Source organism: Oryzias latipes, chromosome 4 (assembly GCF_002234675.1).
Source record: "Oryzias latipes chromosome 4, ASM223467v1".
Lineage (NCBI taxonomy): Eukaryota > Metazoa > Chordata > Actinopteri > Beloniformes > Adrianichthyidae > Oryzias > Oryzias latipes.
In genome coordinates, this window is record NC_019862.2 from 28,874,693 (window position 1) to 28,895,247 (window position 20,555).

Below are 20,555 nucleotides of genomic sequence, written 5' to 3' on the forward strand. Positions count from 1 at the left end.
AAAATAAATAAAAGTAGTGAGCATGTTGTCCAAATTGCTTTTAAAATTCAGGGCACTACATAGTGCTGCACTATATAGTTTTTTAGTAGTTAGGGGTTAGGGTGGACACAGACCTGGCCTTGGGCCCCCCCTGTGGCTATATAGTTAGACAGTAGCTCAAAAGGTCTTACCCAAGGACCCACACTGGATGAAGCTCATCGTGCCCCCTGGGAATCGCACCCTCATTTCCTGCGCGCCAGTCCCGCACTTAACCAACCGAGCCTCCTGGCCACATATACAATTAGATTAAAATACAAAAAAAACCACACACGCAAAAAAGATGTGTATTTAAGGCAGAACTTTCTTTTCCTGGTTTCCTTCATTATGTTTTCATGTTCCACACTTTGACCTCAAAAGAAGAATCTTATTTTTCTGAAATAACAAGAATCATGAAACAATTTTATGGTTTCTATTACAGACTGTTATCATTGTGGCCTATTGTTCACTCCCTAAGTATAAGATGAAGCACATCAGAGAAGTCTTAATCCGTGGCCTACTGCTCTTTTTTACAAGACCTAATAATTGCACCCATTTGTTTTCACTCCCACATACAGCAGACGCACAGCTCATAGGAAAAATTCCAACAGAACATAAAGTTCAGCTAAACGCTCAAAGGTTCAGGAAATCTGGAATTCTGTACGCATGAATTAATGAATAAATAAATAAATACTTCTATTAGATAGTCGTAGGTTGAATCTAAGAAATGTGGGATGGGTGTGAATGCCACTTGTTCAACAGCATCTGCAGAGTATTTCACAGACTGCACTCAGAGCAGCCATGATGTAAAGGATGCATTCAGCTGGGAGTTCCAGCAAAGATCAGATGGAAAACATCTCCCTGTGAGGGTGGAGCCCCATGGAACATCTGAAGCTACCTATACACCATTGACAGTAAATGAGGACTGGACTGAAACAACCCCTCCCTGCGTTGCAAATAGGAAGTAGCCGCTGGTCCCAAAAAGACTTCTATTGAGAAATGAACAGCTCAGACATTATGTTCAAGTCTAAGTTTAAACCAGCTGCAAACATCTGAAAGAAAATGAAGATTCAATCAAAAGAGACACTGACTGCGTTTACAAGGACAAAAGTAATCGGAATAAACGCCTGCTCAGAATAAAGATACGTCATGTGAACACGCCGTTCGGAATACTCTACCCCCGATCAAACTCATCCCGCTTGTTGTTGCTGTTAATGATTCCACTTAAGAAAAACTTGTTATTTAGCAAATCTGTTAGGGCTTTCATCCATTGACTGTACATGAGAACTGGACTGAGTAGCTGCAGTTACATAGCCGCGTTTACATGGGCAAAAGTAATCGGAATGAACGCCTGATCGGAAAGAAAATGCGTCATGTAAACGCGCCATTCAGAATACTCTGCCCCGATCAGACTCGTTCGGATCAGAATTTCTTTCCGATCGAGATAGGTGGGTTATACCGATCGTTTATCCTATCGTGGAGCATGTAAACGGTCATTCCGATCGTGTGTCACTACTGCTCTGGTTTAAGTCACGCATAGACGGTGTTTCGCTGAGAGAAAAGCATTGGAGCGCATAGGGGACCGCTCTCGCCCCGCTGGCTCTCCCGTCTCTTTCACCCCTCACGAGGGAGGTACGGGGAAGGAGCTCTTCGTGCCCCCCGACGCTCACTCGGTCCACTGGCACCCGAGTGAGCAGAGGAGCTGGATTAATAACTCCGTGTCTGAGGGGAGGAGGATGCTTGTTCGGTGTGCGTTTTTTTTGTTTTGTTTTGTTATGTGTGGGAGAATTCAGACTGCGAGGCGTTCCGCCGCTCTGGGTTAGCGGCTGAAGGACTCAGGAGAGCCGCCAGCTCACGCAGCCAGTTTGGGGAAGCAGAAATAAATGTCGCTCAGTCCTTTTCAACACTACTGCGCATGCCCAAATGATTCATTCCGACCGAAAGTGTGAGCCATGGGAACGTTTGTTCTAATCGGAAAAAGGTTTTCTGATCCCATGTGAACGGGTGAATTTTAACCCGACCATTGATCCGATCAAGATATTCTCCCCATGTAACCGCGGCTATAGACAAAAGTAATCTGAATAAACCCCTGATCCGAATAAAAATGCGTCATGGAAACACAGAATATTTTGCCCCCATCAAACTCATTCATGTCAAAAGTTCTTTCTTGTCGAGATAGGTGGGTTTGCTGATTGTCGATCCGATCGTGGTGTAAATAAACAGCTTATTCCAATTGTAGGTCACTACTGCTCTGGTTTTACGTCATGCATAGACGGTGTGACGCTCCAGAGAAAGCTTTGGAGCGCGAACAGGTGCGGCCGGCTGTACGAGCGAGGCATGTCTCTGAGCAGAGCAGCTGGACTCGTAGCTTTGTGTTTGCTGGCAGGGGAGGGTGCTTTGTTACGGTGTCCGTCCGGCAGCTCGCTCACGCAGAGCGGCGGGATAACAAAGCACCCTCCACGCAGTCCTGAGAAACCGTGTAATCACGTGAAGTCGTGTTTCCAGTCGTGTCCAGACAAAATAAAGGCTGATGTTATTGTAACTTATTAACATGCAATCAGGATGCAGATTGCGGCATTGACCGCACGGATTTTTTAAGTACATCCACGCCTAAATGTTGTTGTTTGAACGTATTAGCCTAATCCTAATTATTATTACTTCTAAACCTAACCGTAATAACTATAAACATCCAGCAACTTGTTGCTCCTTGCTGCTACGGTACATGGTTTTACCCCCCCCCCCATTCTGTAATCACCCTCCTACCACCCCCCCCAACATCCCTCTCTCTTCTTACCTCCTTTTCTTTTCCGTCCGGAAAATATAATTAAGATGAATACATTTTGGCTTAATTTACAAAAGGGGTTTATTCAAATATACCTCTGCTGTGTCAGAAGATTCTTAACCCCTAATGTAACAGTAAAATATGTCCAACCCAAGAGGCCTTCAGCTCTTATCTGTTTGCTCAGCTGTTGGACAGGACTAGTAAAAAAAGCAAAACAAAAACATAACTATCAACATGCTGTCAATGGCCAGACGTTTGTAGAGCCCGTAAACAGTCACATGAACTAGCTATGCGTGAAATACGCGTTTACGAGCATTTCCATACACTTTTCATTGGAAGTGGTCGCTTGAATGCACATTGCCAAGGGCGGTGTGAAGGTATGTCCTTTATGTGTATTGCATCCACTTTTCTTTAGGTGAAGTAATTCAGGAAGAACTTCATGCAGCTAAGTCTATTTTTTGAACAGAAGCTGAGGATGTCAGTATGTAGATATTTGAAAAGGTTTACAAAATTTTTACAAATTTTGAAGCGTTTATTGGGTTAATTCAAATGTCATTTCAAATCTGGATAAACAATGTACAGAAAAAGACTGCTAAACAGATCTGCACACCTTTCCTCTAAATCCGGTTGTAAATTAACTCTTTTTTCCCCATTTCTTACAGTTTAATTGTTTAAAATGTTGCTTTTGTGCTTTTCTTTTGTATGTTTTCTCCAAAGCTCTTTGAATGGGCTTGTAGCATACAACAGAAGACCTGCTTTGTCCTTTGATCTGCCACAGTGGTCGGGGTGGAAGTGGACGGTGACACTAAAACAGCTCCATAAAAGCAGCCAAGAGCTGAGAACAGCATATTTGGAGATATGTCTGTAAAAACCTGTTAAAATAACTGACAGATCATTAGAAAACTCTGGGATCATGTCTTTGCTTAGAGCTTCTACAGGAGCTGCCCACTCTTTTCTTTGTAAAGACCAACACAATTTGTCCTTTTTATAGTCTTCTTTCATTTTGATGTATCATGATGACTCAGAAAACCCACATTCTGGCAGCATTCTTATAAAACGGTCACTTTTTTTTTTAGTGTTCACTTCATTTGCTTTATCAGACGTGCATAGTGGTGCAGTGGTTAACACTTTCACCTCATAGCAAGTAGGATTTGGTTTGATTCCCGGCTGTGTGGAGTTTGCATCGTCTCCCTGTGCATGAGTGGGTTTTTCAGTCGCTCCAGCTTCCTCTCAATGGTCAAAAAAACATGCTTCATAGGTTGACACGGTGACTCTAAGCTACACCTCAGGTAGGGTGTGACCTCAGGTAGGGTGTGACCTCAGGTACGGTGTGACCTCAGGTACGGTGTGACCTCAGGTAGGGTGTGACCTCAGGTAGGGTGTGACCTCAGGTACGGTGTGACCTCAGGTAGGGTGTGACCTCAGGTACGGTGTGACCTCAGGTAGGGTGTGACCTCAGGTACGGTGTGACCTCAGGTACGGTGTGACCTCAGGTAGGGTGTGACCTCAGGTAGGGTGTGACCTCAGGTACGGTGTGACCTCAGGTAGGGTGTGACCTCAGGTACGGTGTGACCTCAGGTAGGGTGTGACCTCAGGTACGGTGTGACCATGTGATGGACTGGTCAGTCAGAGGTGTTGCCCACCTTCACTCTGACGATGGCAGGATCCAGTGGAAAAAAAAATGATGGAGAAATGACTAAAATACATCAAAAATGATAAGAACACACAGTTTTTTGGTTGTGTTGTGCGCTCCATGATGGTGCCCCCACCACCATCACCACCCAGAGTGCAGTATATAAGCTGAGGTCTGGTAGCATCTGCTGGACGTCAGTGTCAGGGCTGATTGTAGATCAAATGTGGTCGTTTTAGATCAGGGGTCTGCAACGCCAGACTCTGGAGGCACATGCAGCTCTTTCATCTCTTTATTGTGACTCTGGCTTTGAGGAAAAATGCAAAGGGTTTCAATAAACAATGCATTTGTAGTTTGGGTTAACTTCTTTTTGTTAATGATGTTTTGTCATCTATGTTAAGAATTTTAAAGTGTCAGATAACTGAGCAAAACGATGGTAAAAGGTTAAAAAAAGCGCTTTCAACTGTCTTTGTACACGAAACGTGCTATACTAATAGACTTGCCTCATATATTTGTCACAGCATTTTATTATTAGAATAAGTCTACGGCACATATAAAAGTGTCCATTTGCTAATAATAATAATAACAAAATGTTAAGTTTGACCTTCTTGCATTTTTATTTCAAGTAAATCTGCTGCAACAGGAGGATTTATTTGACACAGGATGTGTTTTATTTTGAAAAAAAAAAACTTGTACGTGCTACAGTCAAAAGTTAAAGAATTTAAATGTGTTTGATGTAGAAAAATAAAACGCTGTCTTATTTCAATTATTGTAACTATTTCAAAGCTACATTAAAATGTCTTAACGGCCACAAACAAACAAACCCATCGTGCAGACTTTAAGGGTTTTCTCTGACTGACAGATGCCATGTCCATCCTATGGGATTTGGGATCTCCATCAGATGTCTGATGTGTAGCATTTGACTTGTAAAGCTGTTTTTCATTTTTTCCCTAGTAAGTTTGTTAAGGATTTCATCAAAGGGATGTTCTAAGTCAAAGAAAGTTAAAGGTAAAATGGTTTTGGAGGACTCAGAGAAGAAGGAGAATTGGTACAAGAAATATAAATAAATGGATAACCTGAAACACGACTAGAAAAGCAAAGGGTAGAACTGAAACAGGATAAAGGGCAAAAACATGTAAGCCTGACCCGAATCAGACCTGATTCCAGGTTTGAAATCCTCTTGAGACCTGACATTTACATATGAGGACATAACATTGTGGGTTTTATTTTATCTGTAGTTCATTCTGATTACCTGGGGCCTATGAAATTTAAAAAAGCATATCAAACAAGAGTTCAGGTCTAAAGAGGTTAAAAAATTTAAACTTTATGACTGAGGAAAGTTAAACACAGGAAATGGATGAATGAAATAAAAGAGGGGGGCCAAAAATCTCAACAAACTGAAGCCGAATACAAAGACCCTCTAAGGAAGTGTATGAATACCAGAAGAAGATCATCATCTGAAAATTGATGGACTACCTTAACTCATATTTGTAATATGGAATAAACAAATGAATCAAATATTTCCTGTGTGGCCCTGTGAAGGACTGGCAACCTGTTCAGCCTGCCTTCACCCAACAGTAGGAATAGGCTCCAGCAACTCCATGACCCATGGGCAGTCCAAAAACATGATTCACTGCTTAATTGGTATTTCTAAATTGTCCCTGTGTGTCCCTATGAGAGTGGATATTTACTGTAGCTCTGCAATGGGCTAGTAACCTGTTCAGGGTGTACCCCGCCTTCCCACAGTGGCTGGGATAGGCTCCAGCAATCCTGTGACCTCAAAAGGGATGGATGGATTAAGGGATTGAAAATGTGATTTATAAAATACATTTATTTTCCTTTTTAGTTGACTGTTGGCTGATTATGGATTAAGAGGTCAATATTTTTGTCAAGATTAGGATTGGGTTTATTTGGTCAACACTCAGTCTTAATTTATGCTGTCTGACATAAGAACCTGACTGTATGTCACCTTATGTCTGTTAGATGGTAGGAGGGCTCCATGCCGCCGTTGGCTGTCTACGGCGAGGGCTGGGGGGGGGGGGGGGTTGCAGGGTGGGGGCGGTGATTGAACTGGAGCACAGCTCTGAGCCATAAGCAGAAGTACAAGGCCTAAGTAGGACATGTAGAGAAACGGGGTTAGTGCTGGCCGAGCAACTCTCTCAGGAAACTTTGTGAAGAGATGACGGCACTGCTGACTTCTTAGTTTGGTCCGTAATATTCCTTCACGCCTGTCAAACCTTTAGGGAACTGACATTCGAAGTGAGCTCATGATTTGGAAAAATCATTTTCTGTTTTCCTGGACCTTCAATTTATTTTACGATTGTTGTATCAAGATAAATAGTTCTGGTTTTGTCTGCTTTTGTGGTTCAAAGATGTTTCTTGGTGGGTTTTTTAGAAAGTAAGTTGCATCTGTTTGCCCATTTGATAAATATTTTCAGTGGAATTTGTCACAATTTATGTTTTTGTCTTGTATTTTTCTTTGACAAATGCAATAAAAAGTGTTTTTGTTGCAGGATACCAATGAAATTGTGGCCATTAAGAAATTCAAGGACAGTGAAGGTAGGCAGAGTCTCTGTTGCCGTCAGGCTTTCTCCTCAGTGGACTTGTGTTTTATTGTTTTGTCGCTTTGGCCATCACCGTGTGCAGAAAATGAGGAGGTCAAAGAAACAACCCTGCGGGAGCTCAAAATGCTCCGCACCCTCAAGCAGGAGAACATCGTTGAACTGAAGGAGGCCTTTCGCAGAAGAGGCAAGCTGTACCTCGTCTTTGAGTATGTGGAGAAGGTAGGTCCCCTTTAAAGAGCATTGAGGCAAATCTAGTTTGCTCTCCTGGTTTATTTTTTTACTTGTGGATGACTTTGTTCCTTTATTAGAATATGCTGGAACTGCTTGAGGAGTTACCCACCGGTGTGCCGACGGAGAAAGTGCGCAGCTACATCTTCCAGTTGATTAAAGCTATTCACTGGTGCCACAAGCACGACATCGTACACAGAGGTAATAACTATTTCTCTTTGTTTCATGATTTAAAACAAAGAGAGGCATCGAAATTTGAGGAGGGAGGACCAACCGCAGCACAGAACCTGAGAAAGAGCTGCACATTATAAGTTTTTTTGTTATTCATATTCACGTTATAACTTGTATTTATTTGAACCAGTGGTCTCCAGCCCCCGGCCGGGCCACGAACCAGTACCAGTTTTTTGGCACTGTTGGCACTGGGCTGCAGAGAAAAGAAAACACGACCTACATTTTTTCCGTTTTATTTATAATCTACTTCCGAAGGAAGTTTTATTTTGGAAAACTCCTGGCTTCTCCCCACCACATCCGACTCATTCTTGATTCATTCTTGTCAAGGCGCTCGGTCGCATGTCCAAAACCCTACTTTCCTACAGTGGCTGTGCCGACCGCTAATTGAAACCTCGGAGCTAGCAAAGTTAACAAAAAAAAACTACAAGTTTGTATGTTTGTTTTTGCAGAAAAGAGCCGGCTGTCTATTGCTATAAGGATGCTGCAAATTGGGTGGATTCCCTTTTATGATTATATTTAACATACACCCGATTTAGTGACCTTTTATTTTTATGTATTTGTTAAATTAACTGTCACACTTCCTCTTTTGACAGTTTTGGTTGAAAACGGTTGGGGAGCACTCATTTAAAGTGCATTTAAGGTGTTTTAAAAGCTGTCCAGTGCGTAACGTCATAGCCTCGTATTGTTTGCATGAAAGGCCTTTGGTGAATCACTGGCAGCCAGTCAGGAGCCCAGATGGCCCATGTGAGCTTTTGGCACAATAGAAGCAGCAGAACAAGCAACCAAATGGCCTGTAGTATACCCGGGCACACACATGACACCACCTGCTGAAGAGTTTTTAGGTTTCTCTGGATCAATCTGTCAGCTTTTCCAAATGGATCTTGGATTTCTCCATTTTTGTGTCATTTCATAAGGAATAATGCCCCGATGAGATTAGCTCTTGGGGACGCAAGCTCTTGATGATGCAGCATTGATGTTATGACGCCGCCTCTGCTGAGCTTTCTTCTCATCTGTGTGCCTCCTCTCCAGACATAAAGCCAGAAAATCTTCTCATCAGTTCCGCTGACGTCCTGAAACTCTGCGACTTTGGTGAGCGCCATCGGTTGAACCCTTGATGTGTGACGTGCCTTTAGGGAAGAGTTTGGAAATGGAGACTATATTTAGCTGAAACCGGTGTTTCGGAGAGCAGCAGGGAATGGTTATTGAAATCCTCTCCACCACACTGTACCCTCACCTCAAAGATCAACTCTTGTTGGGGAAACACGAGTATAATCAGGCTTTGTTTCACTCTTGTGGCGCTCAAAACAGCGTAAAACGTGGCAGCAGCATGCAGACAATCTGTCCTGAGAGACTAAAGACCTGCTGCTCGTTCCGTGTCAGCCAAAGGCATTGAGACAACAGTCTCTGCTGCACAAATCTCCGTTTGGGGCGAGCAGCATTGGGAAACAGCAGTATTTAAGAACTTCTAAGATGTTCCTCATCACCTGTATGAGACGGGCGGGAGCTGCTGTGTAACCGATTAGAGCGTCTGTTAGGAACAATTACCTTTTATTTTTGAAAAGTTATTTTCAAAGTATTTTTGAAAGTTAATGAAATTTAAAAAACACATTTAGCTTTGAAAGTTGGCATATTTCTCGAAAAATGTGTGTCAATTAGTCATCTGTTTAATTATTAAACGTCTTATAGTTGTTAGTTTTCTGGTTTCTACATTTATTAACAGATGCCCACTGTTTTCACAAGTGTCATGCAAAAGTTTAGGCTTAGCTGGCTAACCTGTATTAAAAAAAAAATCAATTCACATAAACAAAACTCAGTTTTTGGCTGAGAATATCTAATTCAGTCTTTATAACTTTAAGTTAGGACTTTTTAATGACTTGATTGTTTTTCTTTTTTCTTTTAAACAACCACTGTGCAGTCTGAAAAAAACAAACAGTACAGGTGAGAGTGATGCAAACTGTTTTAATGAAGAAATACATTAAAATTAGAAAACAAATACTCCAAAAGGCAATTTTTAACTTAATTTTCTTTATATATGTTCTCCATCCAGAGAAAAATGCCACAAGAACATGTTCAAAACACCAAAAACACAATTTTTAACTGAGTGGGTCTTTAAATATCTTGGTTGACTTTTTGTATTATTTAATTTATGCTAAAATGTTGATATTCTCACATTACAAAACTGTCATTATTGCTTCAGTTTACAAATACAGGAATACAAAAATTAAACATTCTATTCACCCCATTTAAAAAAATTATAAAGACGTAGATAAAGTTGTCGGGGATTTCCCAAAATAAACCGTGAAAAGTACGATTATTTTTTGGTTCAAAAAAAGTATGACGTTTTGTTAAGTCGGCTTTCTCCTGCCTGCAGCAGATGCTGTTAATTTGCTTTTTGAATTATGGATTTGCTGCTGTGCTGGCCGTGTTCAATTAAATGTTTCCATTATCATAATTTAGTTCTAGTAATAAAATCATTTCATTAGGTCTGCGACAAGTGCAGCCTTGACGCAACTTATTCACTTTGTAACTAACACCCTGATGCCTAATGAGCTTCCTCAGATGTGTCTGTGCTCCTCATTATATCAAAATGCTCTCTGTCTTCTTTTGCCAGGTTTTGCTCGTAATCTCTCCGAGGGAACTGATGCCAATTACACGGAGTATGTGGCCACTAGGTGGTACCGCTCTCCGGAGCTGCTGCTCGGGTTCGTTTTGAGCTTTTTTCTGGACGGCAGTCATTAAACTGTGACGTTTCCTTCAAAGTTGACGTGTGACTGCAGGGCCCCCTACGGGAAGGCGGTGGACATGTGGTCAGTGGGCTGCATCTTAGGAGAGCTGAGTGATGGACAGCCTCTGTTCCCAGGAGAGAGTGAGCTGGACCAGCTCTTCACCATCCAGAAAGTGTTGGGACCACTGCCCCCGGAGCAGATGAAGCTCTTCTACAACAACCCCCGCTTCCATGGACTGAGGGTAGTGCCACTCCTTAAGTCCTCAGTCTGCCAGGCCTCTGCCTCCACCCTGGTTGATTTTTTCCCATCAATCTCCACTTCATCCTTCCTCGACATCTCTCCTCCTCCTCCTCTTCTTCTCCTCTCTTGTTTATTTTCTCTCCCTGCCATGTCTCCTCTCTCTGTGCTTTATTTATTTTTTTCCTGGCTGAGCTTTCTGTGCCGTGACTGATTGGATCACTCTGACTCATCGTGTATTATGTATCCTGTATGCATTATGAAGGAAGGTTGTGAGGCTGTAAGTCTTCCGTGAAAGGCTGGCAGTACATCAGACCTGCTTTATCCTTCCTTCCCTCCTTTATAACCTCCGACGTAAATATGGGTTTGAAAACTGCCTCTCTGACACAAAGTTCTCTTTAACAAACATCTTTTTTTTCTAAAGCAGAAACAGTTTATTTGTTAACTGGTTGAATAAACACTTTTCTCATTCAGCCTTCAATGGCAGAATTTCAGCTACTAAATGCACAAGTGTGTTTGTTAGACTGCAAAGGTGTCACCAGCAAAGCAGGCGTCTGTTGGACATTGAGGGCTATGATTAGGAAAATAAAAACTACCTCCACCGCATCTCTGTTTCTTTCTCCTATTAGAGCAGGTGAGCTTTAAACCAAAATGGACATTTGAACTTCTGTCACCATTAAGTTATTTCAGATCCTAACGAGAGGAGTTTAAATCGATAATTCCAGACGTAAGGAGCATATGAATACCGGATAAAAACAGAGGGTTGTGTTAGGAAGGGCATCCAACATAAAACCTTTGCCAAAACACACATGCGAATCAGACCTAAGATAGCCATACCAGATCGGTAGGTGAGAGTGTTTCCAGACAGCATAGGATGGTTGGTGTGTAGAACGACTGTGGTGATAAAGAAGATGAAGAAAGAAAGGCAGAGAAGAGGACAAACTGGTGAGCTGAAAAAGAAGGAACATGGATGACTTTTTAAGAAGCAGTGGAAACAAGCTCTGAGATCAGGAGGTACTTCCAGATGACTGTACAACTACGGCTAATGTTATCAGGAAGACGGATAGGAGCAGGGCTAATATCAAAATTAAATGGAGTGTAAGTTTAACCAGGAGCTGTTTATCAGAGTGTATGAATAAAGGTTTGGTGCAATAGATAAAAAACAATTCTACGGTAGGTTTGATCTTTGCTACTACAGATGGAGGCATTTGAGAGGGTGATTGACCTTTTTCCTCTCTACAGCTGTTCAGTTGGCTTATCAGCTGTAGTCTGACATCAAGGGTGGGGTCCAGATGACCCCACCCTTGCATTGACGTGTTCTCCCTACCATGATAAAGGTGGATAAAGGTGGAAAGATTTCATGTAATCCATGGACACCAGTGAAGATCACAAATCACTGAAGAAAAAGAAGAAGGCATTCAAGAACGCGCTGATCGCAGATTCTAGAATGCACTTTGGCATGTGGTGTTCACGCTGGACTGTCGATACCCAATACTAGTGCAAGTACTAACAGTTAGAGGATGCTCAACTTAAAAGGGACGTAATCCATACATTACTACCAAATTTACCTCCCTAATTGATCAAACTTGCAATGCATGGTCAATGGCCACACGTTTTGTACGTAGAGCCTGAAAACTGACTTAAAAAGTTGCGTAGCGATGCGTGAATTAAAGAGTTTTGTACGCTGAAGCCTGAATCACGTATATACATGCGTTTACATTGACTTTTTATTGGAAGTGGTCGCTTGAACGCCCGTCTCTGAGGGTTTTGTCTGAGTTTTGTCTTAAATGTTTTGTGTGCTGTGTGAAAGGATTGGACCCTTAACTCAGAGATTAATGTCTAATGAACTACTGCCGCTCTGCAGAAACTATGTCCTAGAAAACTATGTTTTAACTAAAAGAACACTTTTACAACAGATCAAAAAATAATCGGAGTGGTTCCACTTCCATTGACCCAAATGCATTTGATTGTCTGTTCTAATAGAGAGGGGTTGCTCATTTCTCTTGAAAAAATATTTATTCAGTCACACAGGCAATCCTAACATTATAATTATGTCTCAATGCTTCAGTTCCCTGCTGTGAATCATCCACAAACTTTGGAGCGGAGGTACCTGGGCATCATCGGTGTAGGCCTGCTCGATCTGCTGAAGGTAGGGATTGCAGCTCTGGCAGGGATAGAGGCTCCTTTGCAGGGAAGGATTATTTAGTATTTACTCGTTTGAAGTTGTCCCTGCACAGCATGTCACTTAATATAAAAAAGAAACAAATGTTCCCGACATTCAGAGCTAATTATGCATCTGTACCTAAGAAGTGTGTCCTCATTATGACATTTGTGACTTGATGATGCCTGTGACTCGCTGTGACTGCTTCAGCATCACTCAGCTCCTAGCAGCCACCCAGCACTGCTGTTATTTCTCCATCTGCAGTGCAAACAAGAGCTCCGTGTCAGGAATGTGGGCTATACTTGTGCTCTTGCACTTTTCACTGCAGATAATGACTCACTGCTGGCAAATGTCACCCTGGGACTCTTTTCAGAGATGACAAGCTTCACTCTTATTAATGGTCACGGTTGCTTAAGACCAGGCAGAGATTTGCCAAAATGTGTTTGTTAATTTCTGTTGCAATTCGGTATTCAGCCCATAAACCGATGTGACAGACGGATGACCCCTTCCCAGAGTGCACTGGGAGGCCTGAACAGGATGTAAGGAGTATACTCAAAGAAGGCAGAAATGTTGGTTATAATGAAGATTTATCCGACATTCGCATGTGGGAGAGGGGAAAAAATCAAATAACATCAATCACAATTCAGCTCATAATGAGCCTTGTTGAATTAACTGCAGCAGGAGCCTGACTTTCAGGATAATGGCGATTACTCATAAAAGCAGGGTTTGTCCCTGGCTGGTCTGCAGAGCTCATGGGTTCTGCTTGTGTGTTTGCGCCCCAGAACCTGCTGCTGCTCAACCCCACCGAGCGATTCCTCACAGAGCAGTGCCTGAACCACCACACCTTCCAGACCCTGCGGCTGGTGGAGCGGGCCGGCCCACCCACCCCCACACCGGCGCGCTCCTCCAAGAGAAAGCCTCACCATGGAGACAACAACACCCCCAGCAGGTCAGCACTTGGTTTGGAGCATGTCTGCGTTTCTCTTTTGTTTAGTCATGTGCCACTGTGATTATGATGCTTTTTCTTATGCAAATGTTGACCAGTGGAGTTCGGCTGAACGTCTGCTGTAACAACACCCGAGGATCATTATCCACATTATCTGCAGGAGTCACGGTCTCCTGACATTTTTGCAGAATGCCCTGCCCTTTGGTGGAACATTCCGGCTTTTACTCTTTGGTTTGTCACGACTCACAGTTTTGAGGATTTGAAATGTCACACAGTTTATTGCCGCTTTCTTTAAAAGTTTATAGTCATGTGAAGCCTGCAGTTCTCGTCTTTTAAAAGTTCTGTACAATGTTAAAATGAGATAGAAAGATTTTTTTTAAAAACTGGATGGTTTGAAAAACAGATATAGAAATTGATAATTGATGAGAATTCTCTCCATGATTTGTGTTTTGAAAGGTTTTGTGATTCAATTCTCCCCAATTTTTTTTATTTGGCTAAACAAAACACCTAATAATTTACTACAATACGTTGTGATCAACTATAACGATAATTAAATTATAATAATCAAATTGTGTTTTTGTTTTGAAGATTAAAAGAAAGTGCCCAAATTATGGCCTCGCCTCTGCTGTGCTCGACAGTCCGCACAAATAGTCTCTCCTGAAAAGCCGTTTTTCTTTTCTCTAAATATCATTCTACACTTTTTTCACAAGTTGTAATTTGTTCATCCTCACAACTTCACCAAACAAACTGAACCTTTTCCTCCTCCTGATACTGAACCATCTCTGATCGTAATATTCTGTCATGTTCATGTCAGGGTTGAATATTTGTGTTTTCCTGCAGAATTTTGAAACTAGACTTTAGATCAATGTTCCTGCTGAGTTTTATAAGGAAAAATTCTGGGAACAGCTGGTGCAATTTCTTTTTTACAAACGGTTACATTTAAGAAGAAAGGTCAATTAGGCGATTTCCAATATCTTGGTATTTATTTCCCCCAAACTTTCAGAGCTGGTGCAGCTAAACCAGTATTTTGTATTGGTTTTGAGATGAAAGCATGAACCTGTCTCTCTGGGTTTAGTTTAGACAGTATAACAGATTTTATAATAATAATAACCATCACCGGGATCATTCATGCCCATTCATGCTGGTAGGCAGCAGCGTTAAGGGTTATTGCCCCCAGCACCATTGTTGATTCCCCTCGAACCCTGGATTCCTGCGTTGCAGCATTTCACCTTACCAACCGAGCTACCCAGCTGTTTGTGTGACTTAAATTAACACAGCGAAAACATGATGTGATGCATTTAAAGTTGTATTTTCCACTACTGTCTGAAGTTTGCACACACAGGATTGAAGGAGTAAGTTCTGTCATCTGCACAGGAGTGTCCGCTTTGACATTGGCTAAAAAAGTTAAAGATGCTGTTTTCCTGCAGGAGCCATGGAGGGAAAAGCTCAGGAGGCCACCGCTCCAGCAGCAGAGAGTGCTCCAGCCTACCCAGACATGAAGACGTCCACTCCAGCAATGACGCCTTCCTCAACGGCAACATGTCTGCAGTCATGAACCTCAGCCCCACCCTGCATCCCAAGAACTACCAGCCTCAGATTTTCAACCACTCCACTGCGTGCAGCATGGACCTGGCCAGCAGCAACCTGCCGCATCTGCACAGCTCCAGTGAGGCCAAGAGCAAAGGCGACTTTGAGATGAACCTGGGGTCCAAGGTGTCCGATGGCCCTGGAGCCAAGTACCTGAAGTCCAACTTCCGCTCGCAGCAAAACAGGCACTCATTTGTTGAAGGGAAAACCAGCACGCTTCAGTCGGGGGAGAAGCACAGTCGACACAACTACATGGAGTCCCACAGCTCCATGCCTTCCTCCTCCAAGTTTGCGTACCTGAACTTGTCAAAGAGCTATGGCACGCTGAGTGATGCCAAGTCTGTGGGGAACCTAAACGATTTGCATCTGTATGCAGATGAGCCAACATCACGTTATTTTCCCTCCAGCTGTCTAGACCTCACCGCTCCGAGCAGCCCAGCATCCCGGAGAGTGGAAAGGCTGGGACTCGGCACAGGGGGTCGAGGCAGCATGCGCTCCGACAGGGAGAGCAACACGCTGGACTCCTCCTACAGGCGCTCCTCCACCCGCCACAAGAGCTCAGAGGAGGCAAAGTCACCAGACAGCCTGGATGCAGGGGAAGGTAGCACGGAGAGGAGCCACGCCCACTCTCTATCCGCCCCACACGACCCGCAGGTGTACGGCCAGGGGTACACCAGCCCTTTCTCCTCCCAGCAGCGGCCGCACCGCCACTCCATGTACGTACGGAGGGATCACCAGAGGACACACGGGGCGGACGACGGGCTGTCGGTCGGGCAGGGCCTGGCCACCAGAGCCAGCAGCCTGCAGCTCCTGTCTCCACAGCTGCAGCACCGCACGCTGCCGCGCCACTCCGGCAGCTCGTCCAGAGAAGAAGACATGAGCAGGGTCAGTGACCAGCCCACATCGAAGCTTGCATCACATGCCACACACCAAATCCTGTTTAAGAACTGCATTTGTGCTGCAGTGCAGCAGAGTTTGATTTGGAGTCCCACTTTAATAGAAATGCAGGATTAGTATCTGTGTAACTATTAAAACTGCATGTACTGAGATCCTGCTTTTCCTGCAGAAATGATGAATCATGCTATCTGTGTAAATACACACATATATATTCTATTTGTAGGTCAAATGGTGTGTGTTTGTGCCTATATGTATCTCTGTGCTGCGGTGCTGAGCTCTCTTCATGCTTCATCATGTCTTCATTAACAGAGTGAGCAGGCATCCACTGAGGTCACCCACAGCAGACCCGCAATAAGGGACTCCACAAGGGACAACACTGCATCTTTTCACACACAGCGGCAAAAAAGCGAGGTCCGACATTCTGCCTGCACCCACCATTCCCCGCCCACATACAGTCTTCCGAGAGAGCGGATGTGGGTGGATACTGCTGTCAGGAACTGCTTTCTGTCTCCCTGCATCAGATGCCTCTTCATTTTCTCTATGTGCTTTGCTTCCCTCTAATGTGACTTGTTATGATAGCACAGTGAAGCTCGCCATCACAGCAGATGTTAAAGTCTGCACAGTAGATAAGACATTAGTGATCAGCTGTTTTTTTCTTGTTCTAGTAGGAAAATGAAGGTAACATTTCAGACAGAGATGCATGCAAAGCATCCATCATCTGAACTGCTGTGTGATAAGATCTTTTACTGTGACTCAGGTTGGCTTATATCATGACCAGCAGGCTGAAGATGGGGGCTCCTCCAAGGAAAACCGCAACATCTACAGTGAATCCATGCCGAGGCGGGTGGGCAGCTTCTACAGAGGTTTGTTTAGTGTCTCTATGCCACTGCACTCAGACCAGGAGCTTAGAACAGTTCTGAAAACTCCAGTTTAGTCCCACTTAAATTCAAAATTCATGAATAAATCGTTTTGTTCTGATAAAGTCAAACAGGAAAAAGCTTCCTGTAACTGTTTTTGCACATTTTTCATAAAAATGTCAAGGGAAGCCAAAAACAAAAATTTTTTTACTTTACTCAAAGGAAAAGAAGACTAAGAATATGTAAACTTGACTTTTGTGGTGTGTTTTGGGCTTTTTTATTTATTTTTAATTTTTTGCAATACAGTATTACAATGACACGCAAAACAGTCATTGTTTTAGAAACATTAAAAAAAATCATCTGTAATGGCTGACTTTATTTCAATTTTGATTTGTTTTTTTTAAATATATAAACAGTCTCTCTTGCATCACCGTCAGTTTGTAACTAAGTGAAAAGGCAACAATACCAAAAACGTTTGGTAAGCGATGCCCAGTCGCTGCACAGAAAGAGCTCTCCCAAGCATGCCGGGTTTGACGCAGTCACTTTGTGAATGTAAACACAAGTGGACGGTATTTTTGTCTTTGTTGAACAGTCCCTTCTCCCCGGCCAGACAACGCCTTCCATGAGAGCAGGGCTCAGAGCCGACCCTCTGCTCTGTCCGGGGACGGCAGCAGTCTGACCAATCACACCAAACGTCAGCCTGCATTCGACCCCTGGTAAATACCACATTGAACGACCCAAAACATTTGTGTTTTTTACCCCAACGATGCCAGTAAAATGTCAACGGGACATCACACTGTGTCCCCTGTGCTCAATCGCCAGGACCGGTCCGGATACTGTCGTCCTGAACGCCTCTGAACCTTCCAAAGAAAAGGGGAAGCAGGGTTTCTTCAGAGCAATAAAAAAGAAAAAGAAAAAACCTCAAATGGTGAGTCCAAACTGAGAAGTAACTTACTTGTGTTGCTTTTATCTGTCCCACTGGGTCATAGCGACATCTTTACAGCAACAGAAGCACCTGATGCTGCTGCATCACACCTACATTCTCCAGCTGTCATGTGCCTTCTTAATATGGATTGCGATGAAGAGCCGTCCGTCAGCAATAAATGTTGTTTCCCCGTGTGTAGTCCAGGGGACACCATAAGAATTGTTCTTCTGTGAGAGTCCAACCTGTTCTGCCTGTTTTTCCGATCATTTTTTGACTTATGTTCCAAGCGTTCCCATTGATTATGCCGTTTTAGCCACAATCAGAAAACCCTGTCGTTTTGTAGAACATAGTTTCTGCAGAGAAGCAGTAGTTCATTAGAAATTCACCTCTAAGACTGTTTCTGCAGAGTAAGCCCTCCGCTTTCCCATCATCCCTTTGTTCACACTTTCTCCTGCTTGCTTACAGCCCCTCACACCCCCAACCTAATATTAGCGGTGCAACAAAAATGGCGAGCAATGTTGGAGGTATCCAGCTGTAAAGTTTGAGCTAGATTCCAGCTCAGATGAGGAAAACAGGCGTATATGGATCTATTTGTCTGCAAGGTTTATTTATTTACTTATCTGGTTATTGATCAGTTTTGTTATTTTATTCCTTTTACATTTTAACTGGAACTCCAGTGTTTTCCTCAGAGGGATCCTCCACATCAGTGACTGACCCTTCTCCAGGTCTGACTCTATGTTTACATCTGGGGGGTCCTGTGGTAGTGTATTCTGTGAACCTGAGTGGGGGGGGGGGGGGGGTCACTGATGTGGACAATGTCCCCAAAATATTGTATTGTTTCTACATTGAATTATTTTTCTTACCATGGTGTGTGTGTGTTTGGCGGTGGTGCTGGGAGGCATTGTATGGGTTTTAAACAAAATATTTGTTTAATGTTTGTGTTTAAAAACTTATAATGTATTTATGTAAAGCATTTTGAGCACCACAAGTAAAAAAGGTGCTTTACAAATAAAGTTTGATTTGATTTGATTTGATTTGATTTGATTTGATTTGAAGTGGGCGTATCAGATGCATTGTGGCTTGCCATGGTAGTTTCTACATCACAGCAATTTTTTTTGCCAGCTCCAGATCCACAACAATTTGAATGAAGAAATACTCAGAAATGCAAGCTCAATTTTCTTTATAGATTTCCTCCATCTTGAGGAAAAATGCCACAACAACGTGTTAAAAACAACAAAATACAATTTTTTAAAGTGGGTCTTTTGGCCCTTCACACCTGAGCATGTTTTAACAGCAACAATCTGTTCTTTTAGACAATAACTAACCAATGAAATTAGTTTGGACCATTGACTGTATAAGAGAACTTATAAAACAGGAAGTACTGTTTTGTGGAAAAATAAACAGCTGTGCTCAGTCATTGTATTTGTCAGAATAACCATTCTTACTCTGATACCTTTTCAAACATGTTTTTGTTTCATATTTTTTTTGTAGTGCAAGTTATCGAAGTTATAAACTGATCAATTAGATGGATCAATAAAAAAAGGCCTTATGTTGCGCAATCAAAACGTTTGATTCTCCCAAGCCCGCTTTCAGTGGAAGGGTTATGGCCTTCCAACAAGCTCACTCCTGATTGGCGATAGTGGTTGCCATTGAAATATAGACTCAGACTGACTCGGACCAGTTGCTGCTCCCTGACGTCATCTGACTCCAACATGGCGATGTTTGTGTTGCAAAAAAATGGAATTGACTTCATTTGGTTGAACCAGAAGTGAGGCATTTTCTTTGGGTGACGTCACACTCACTCAATCCAGTTCTCTTATAAAGTCAGTAGTTTGATGCACCTCTGTAGGACCTTTAAATATATAATTTTCCTCCAAATAAATTATTTGTTTTCCATTTTGTGCTTTAAACAGCATCGTCGTCTTCATTTTGCACATAAAGAGACGTTGCAGTGGGGTTCATGGACCTGACTGGTGACTGCAGATTGCAGGTTGCAGATTGATGTGAATGGAGTAAAGACGAAGGATAGGCTAATCATGTGACATTTGCTGCACATTCAATTTGATGTTCAGTGTCTTTAAAGCCTGGAGCTGACCACACTGTGAGAGTTAGCTGCAAAAACGTCTCCTGAACTGAGAAGCCACACACTCAGAAGTGTTGAACTGACTGTCATCTCTGTGCCTCAATGGCTCCTCACAAAGCTGGTGTCTGAGGCTATATTCATGTTTCTATTTATAAATGGCAGTTTGCTCAGATGCTGGGGGTGGGAGTAACTGCCAATGACGGCGCTCACACAGAAAACAATGTGGATGGGGCTGGAGAAAGCAGAGCTGTGGGTAGTTTGAAGAAAATGAACCGAGAGACTTCTCAGATAAGCAAATGTTGGGGTTTTGGCTTCCTTTTTTCAGGAGCACGGAGATCAGTTCTCTTTGTGAGGTTACAGGGAGAAGAGATAAAGAAGGTGGCGGATTTGAGGTGATTTGAGGTAGCTGGTGTTAGAGGCCAGGTTGTAGAAGAAGGGTTTAATTGAACTTTCTTCTCTTATGTGACAGGCTGCTAATGAAGGCATGGATTCAGCCATCCAGAAGTCCTCCAGGTCCTCCGGACACCAAAGCAGCCGCCACAGATCCCGGGACAAGAGCAGAGACCGGAACCAAGATAGAGACAGGGACAAGGACTGGCCACCCGAGAAGCCATCCGATTCACACTCTCCGGTGAGTTTCCTCTCTAATGTCCACCTTCTGGTTTGGTTTGATCAGCTTGATGATT

The 20,555-nt window shown here is 43.0% G+C and overlaps 1 protein-coding gene across 7 annotated transcripts in view; it reads left to right on the forward strand.

Annotated features, from left to right (window-relative positions):
- The window catches only part of cdkl5 (cyclin dependent kinase like 5), a 47,387-nt gene that overhangs the window by 23,964 nt on the left and 2,868 nt on the right, over nt 1–20,555 (forward strand). Inside the window, exons 4-17 of one of the 7 annotated variants that reach the window (XM_011474466.3) lie at nt 6,941–6,986; nt 7,074–7,210; nt 7,300–7,420; nt 8,480–8,539; nt 10,062–10,152; nt 10,228–10,417; nt 12,482–12,562; nt 13,357–13,523; nt 14,948–15,992; nt 16,314–16,415; nt 16,762–16,867; nt 17,454–17,577; nt 17,684–17,789; nt 20,339–20,500. In XM_011474466.3, the coding sequence (XP_011472768.1) occupies nt 6,941–6,986; nt 7,074–7,210; nt 7,300–7,420; nt 8,480–8,539; nt 10,062–10,152; nt 10,228–10,417; nt 12,482–12,562; nt 13,357–13,523; nt 14,948–15,992; nt 16,314–16,415; nt 16,762–16,867; nt 17,454–17,577; nt 17,684–17,789; nt 20,339–20,500 (2,538 nt within the window). The remainder of the gene's footprint in view (nt 1–6,940; nt 6,987–7,073; nt 7,211–7,299; nt 7,421–8,479; nt 8,540–10,061; nt 10,153–10,227; nt 10,418–12,481; nt 12,563–13,356; nt 13,524–14,947; nt 15,993–16,313; nt 16,416–16,761; nt 16,868–17,453; nt 17,578–17,683; nt 17,790–20,338; nt 20,501–20,555) is intronic. The other 6 variants (XM_011474467.3, XM_020702670.2, XM_020702671.2 and 3 more) reach the window with 6 other exon arrangements.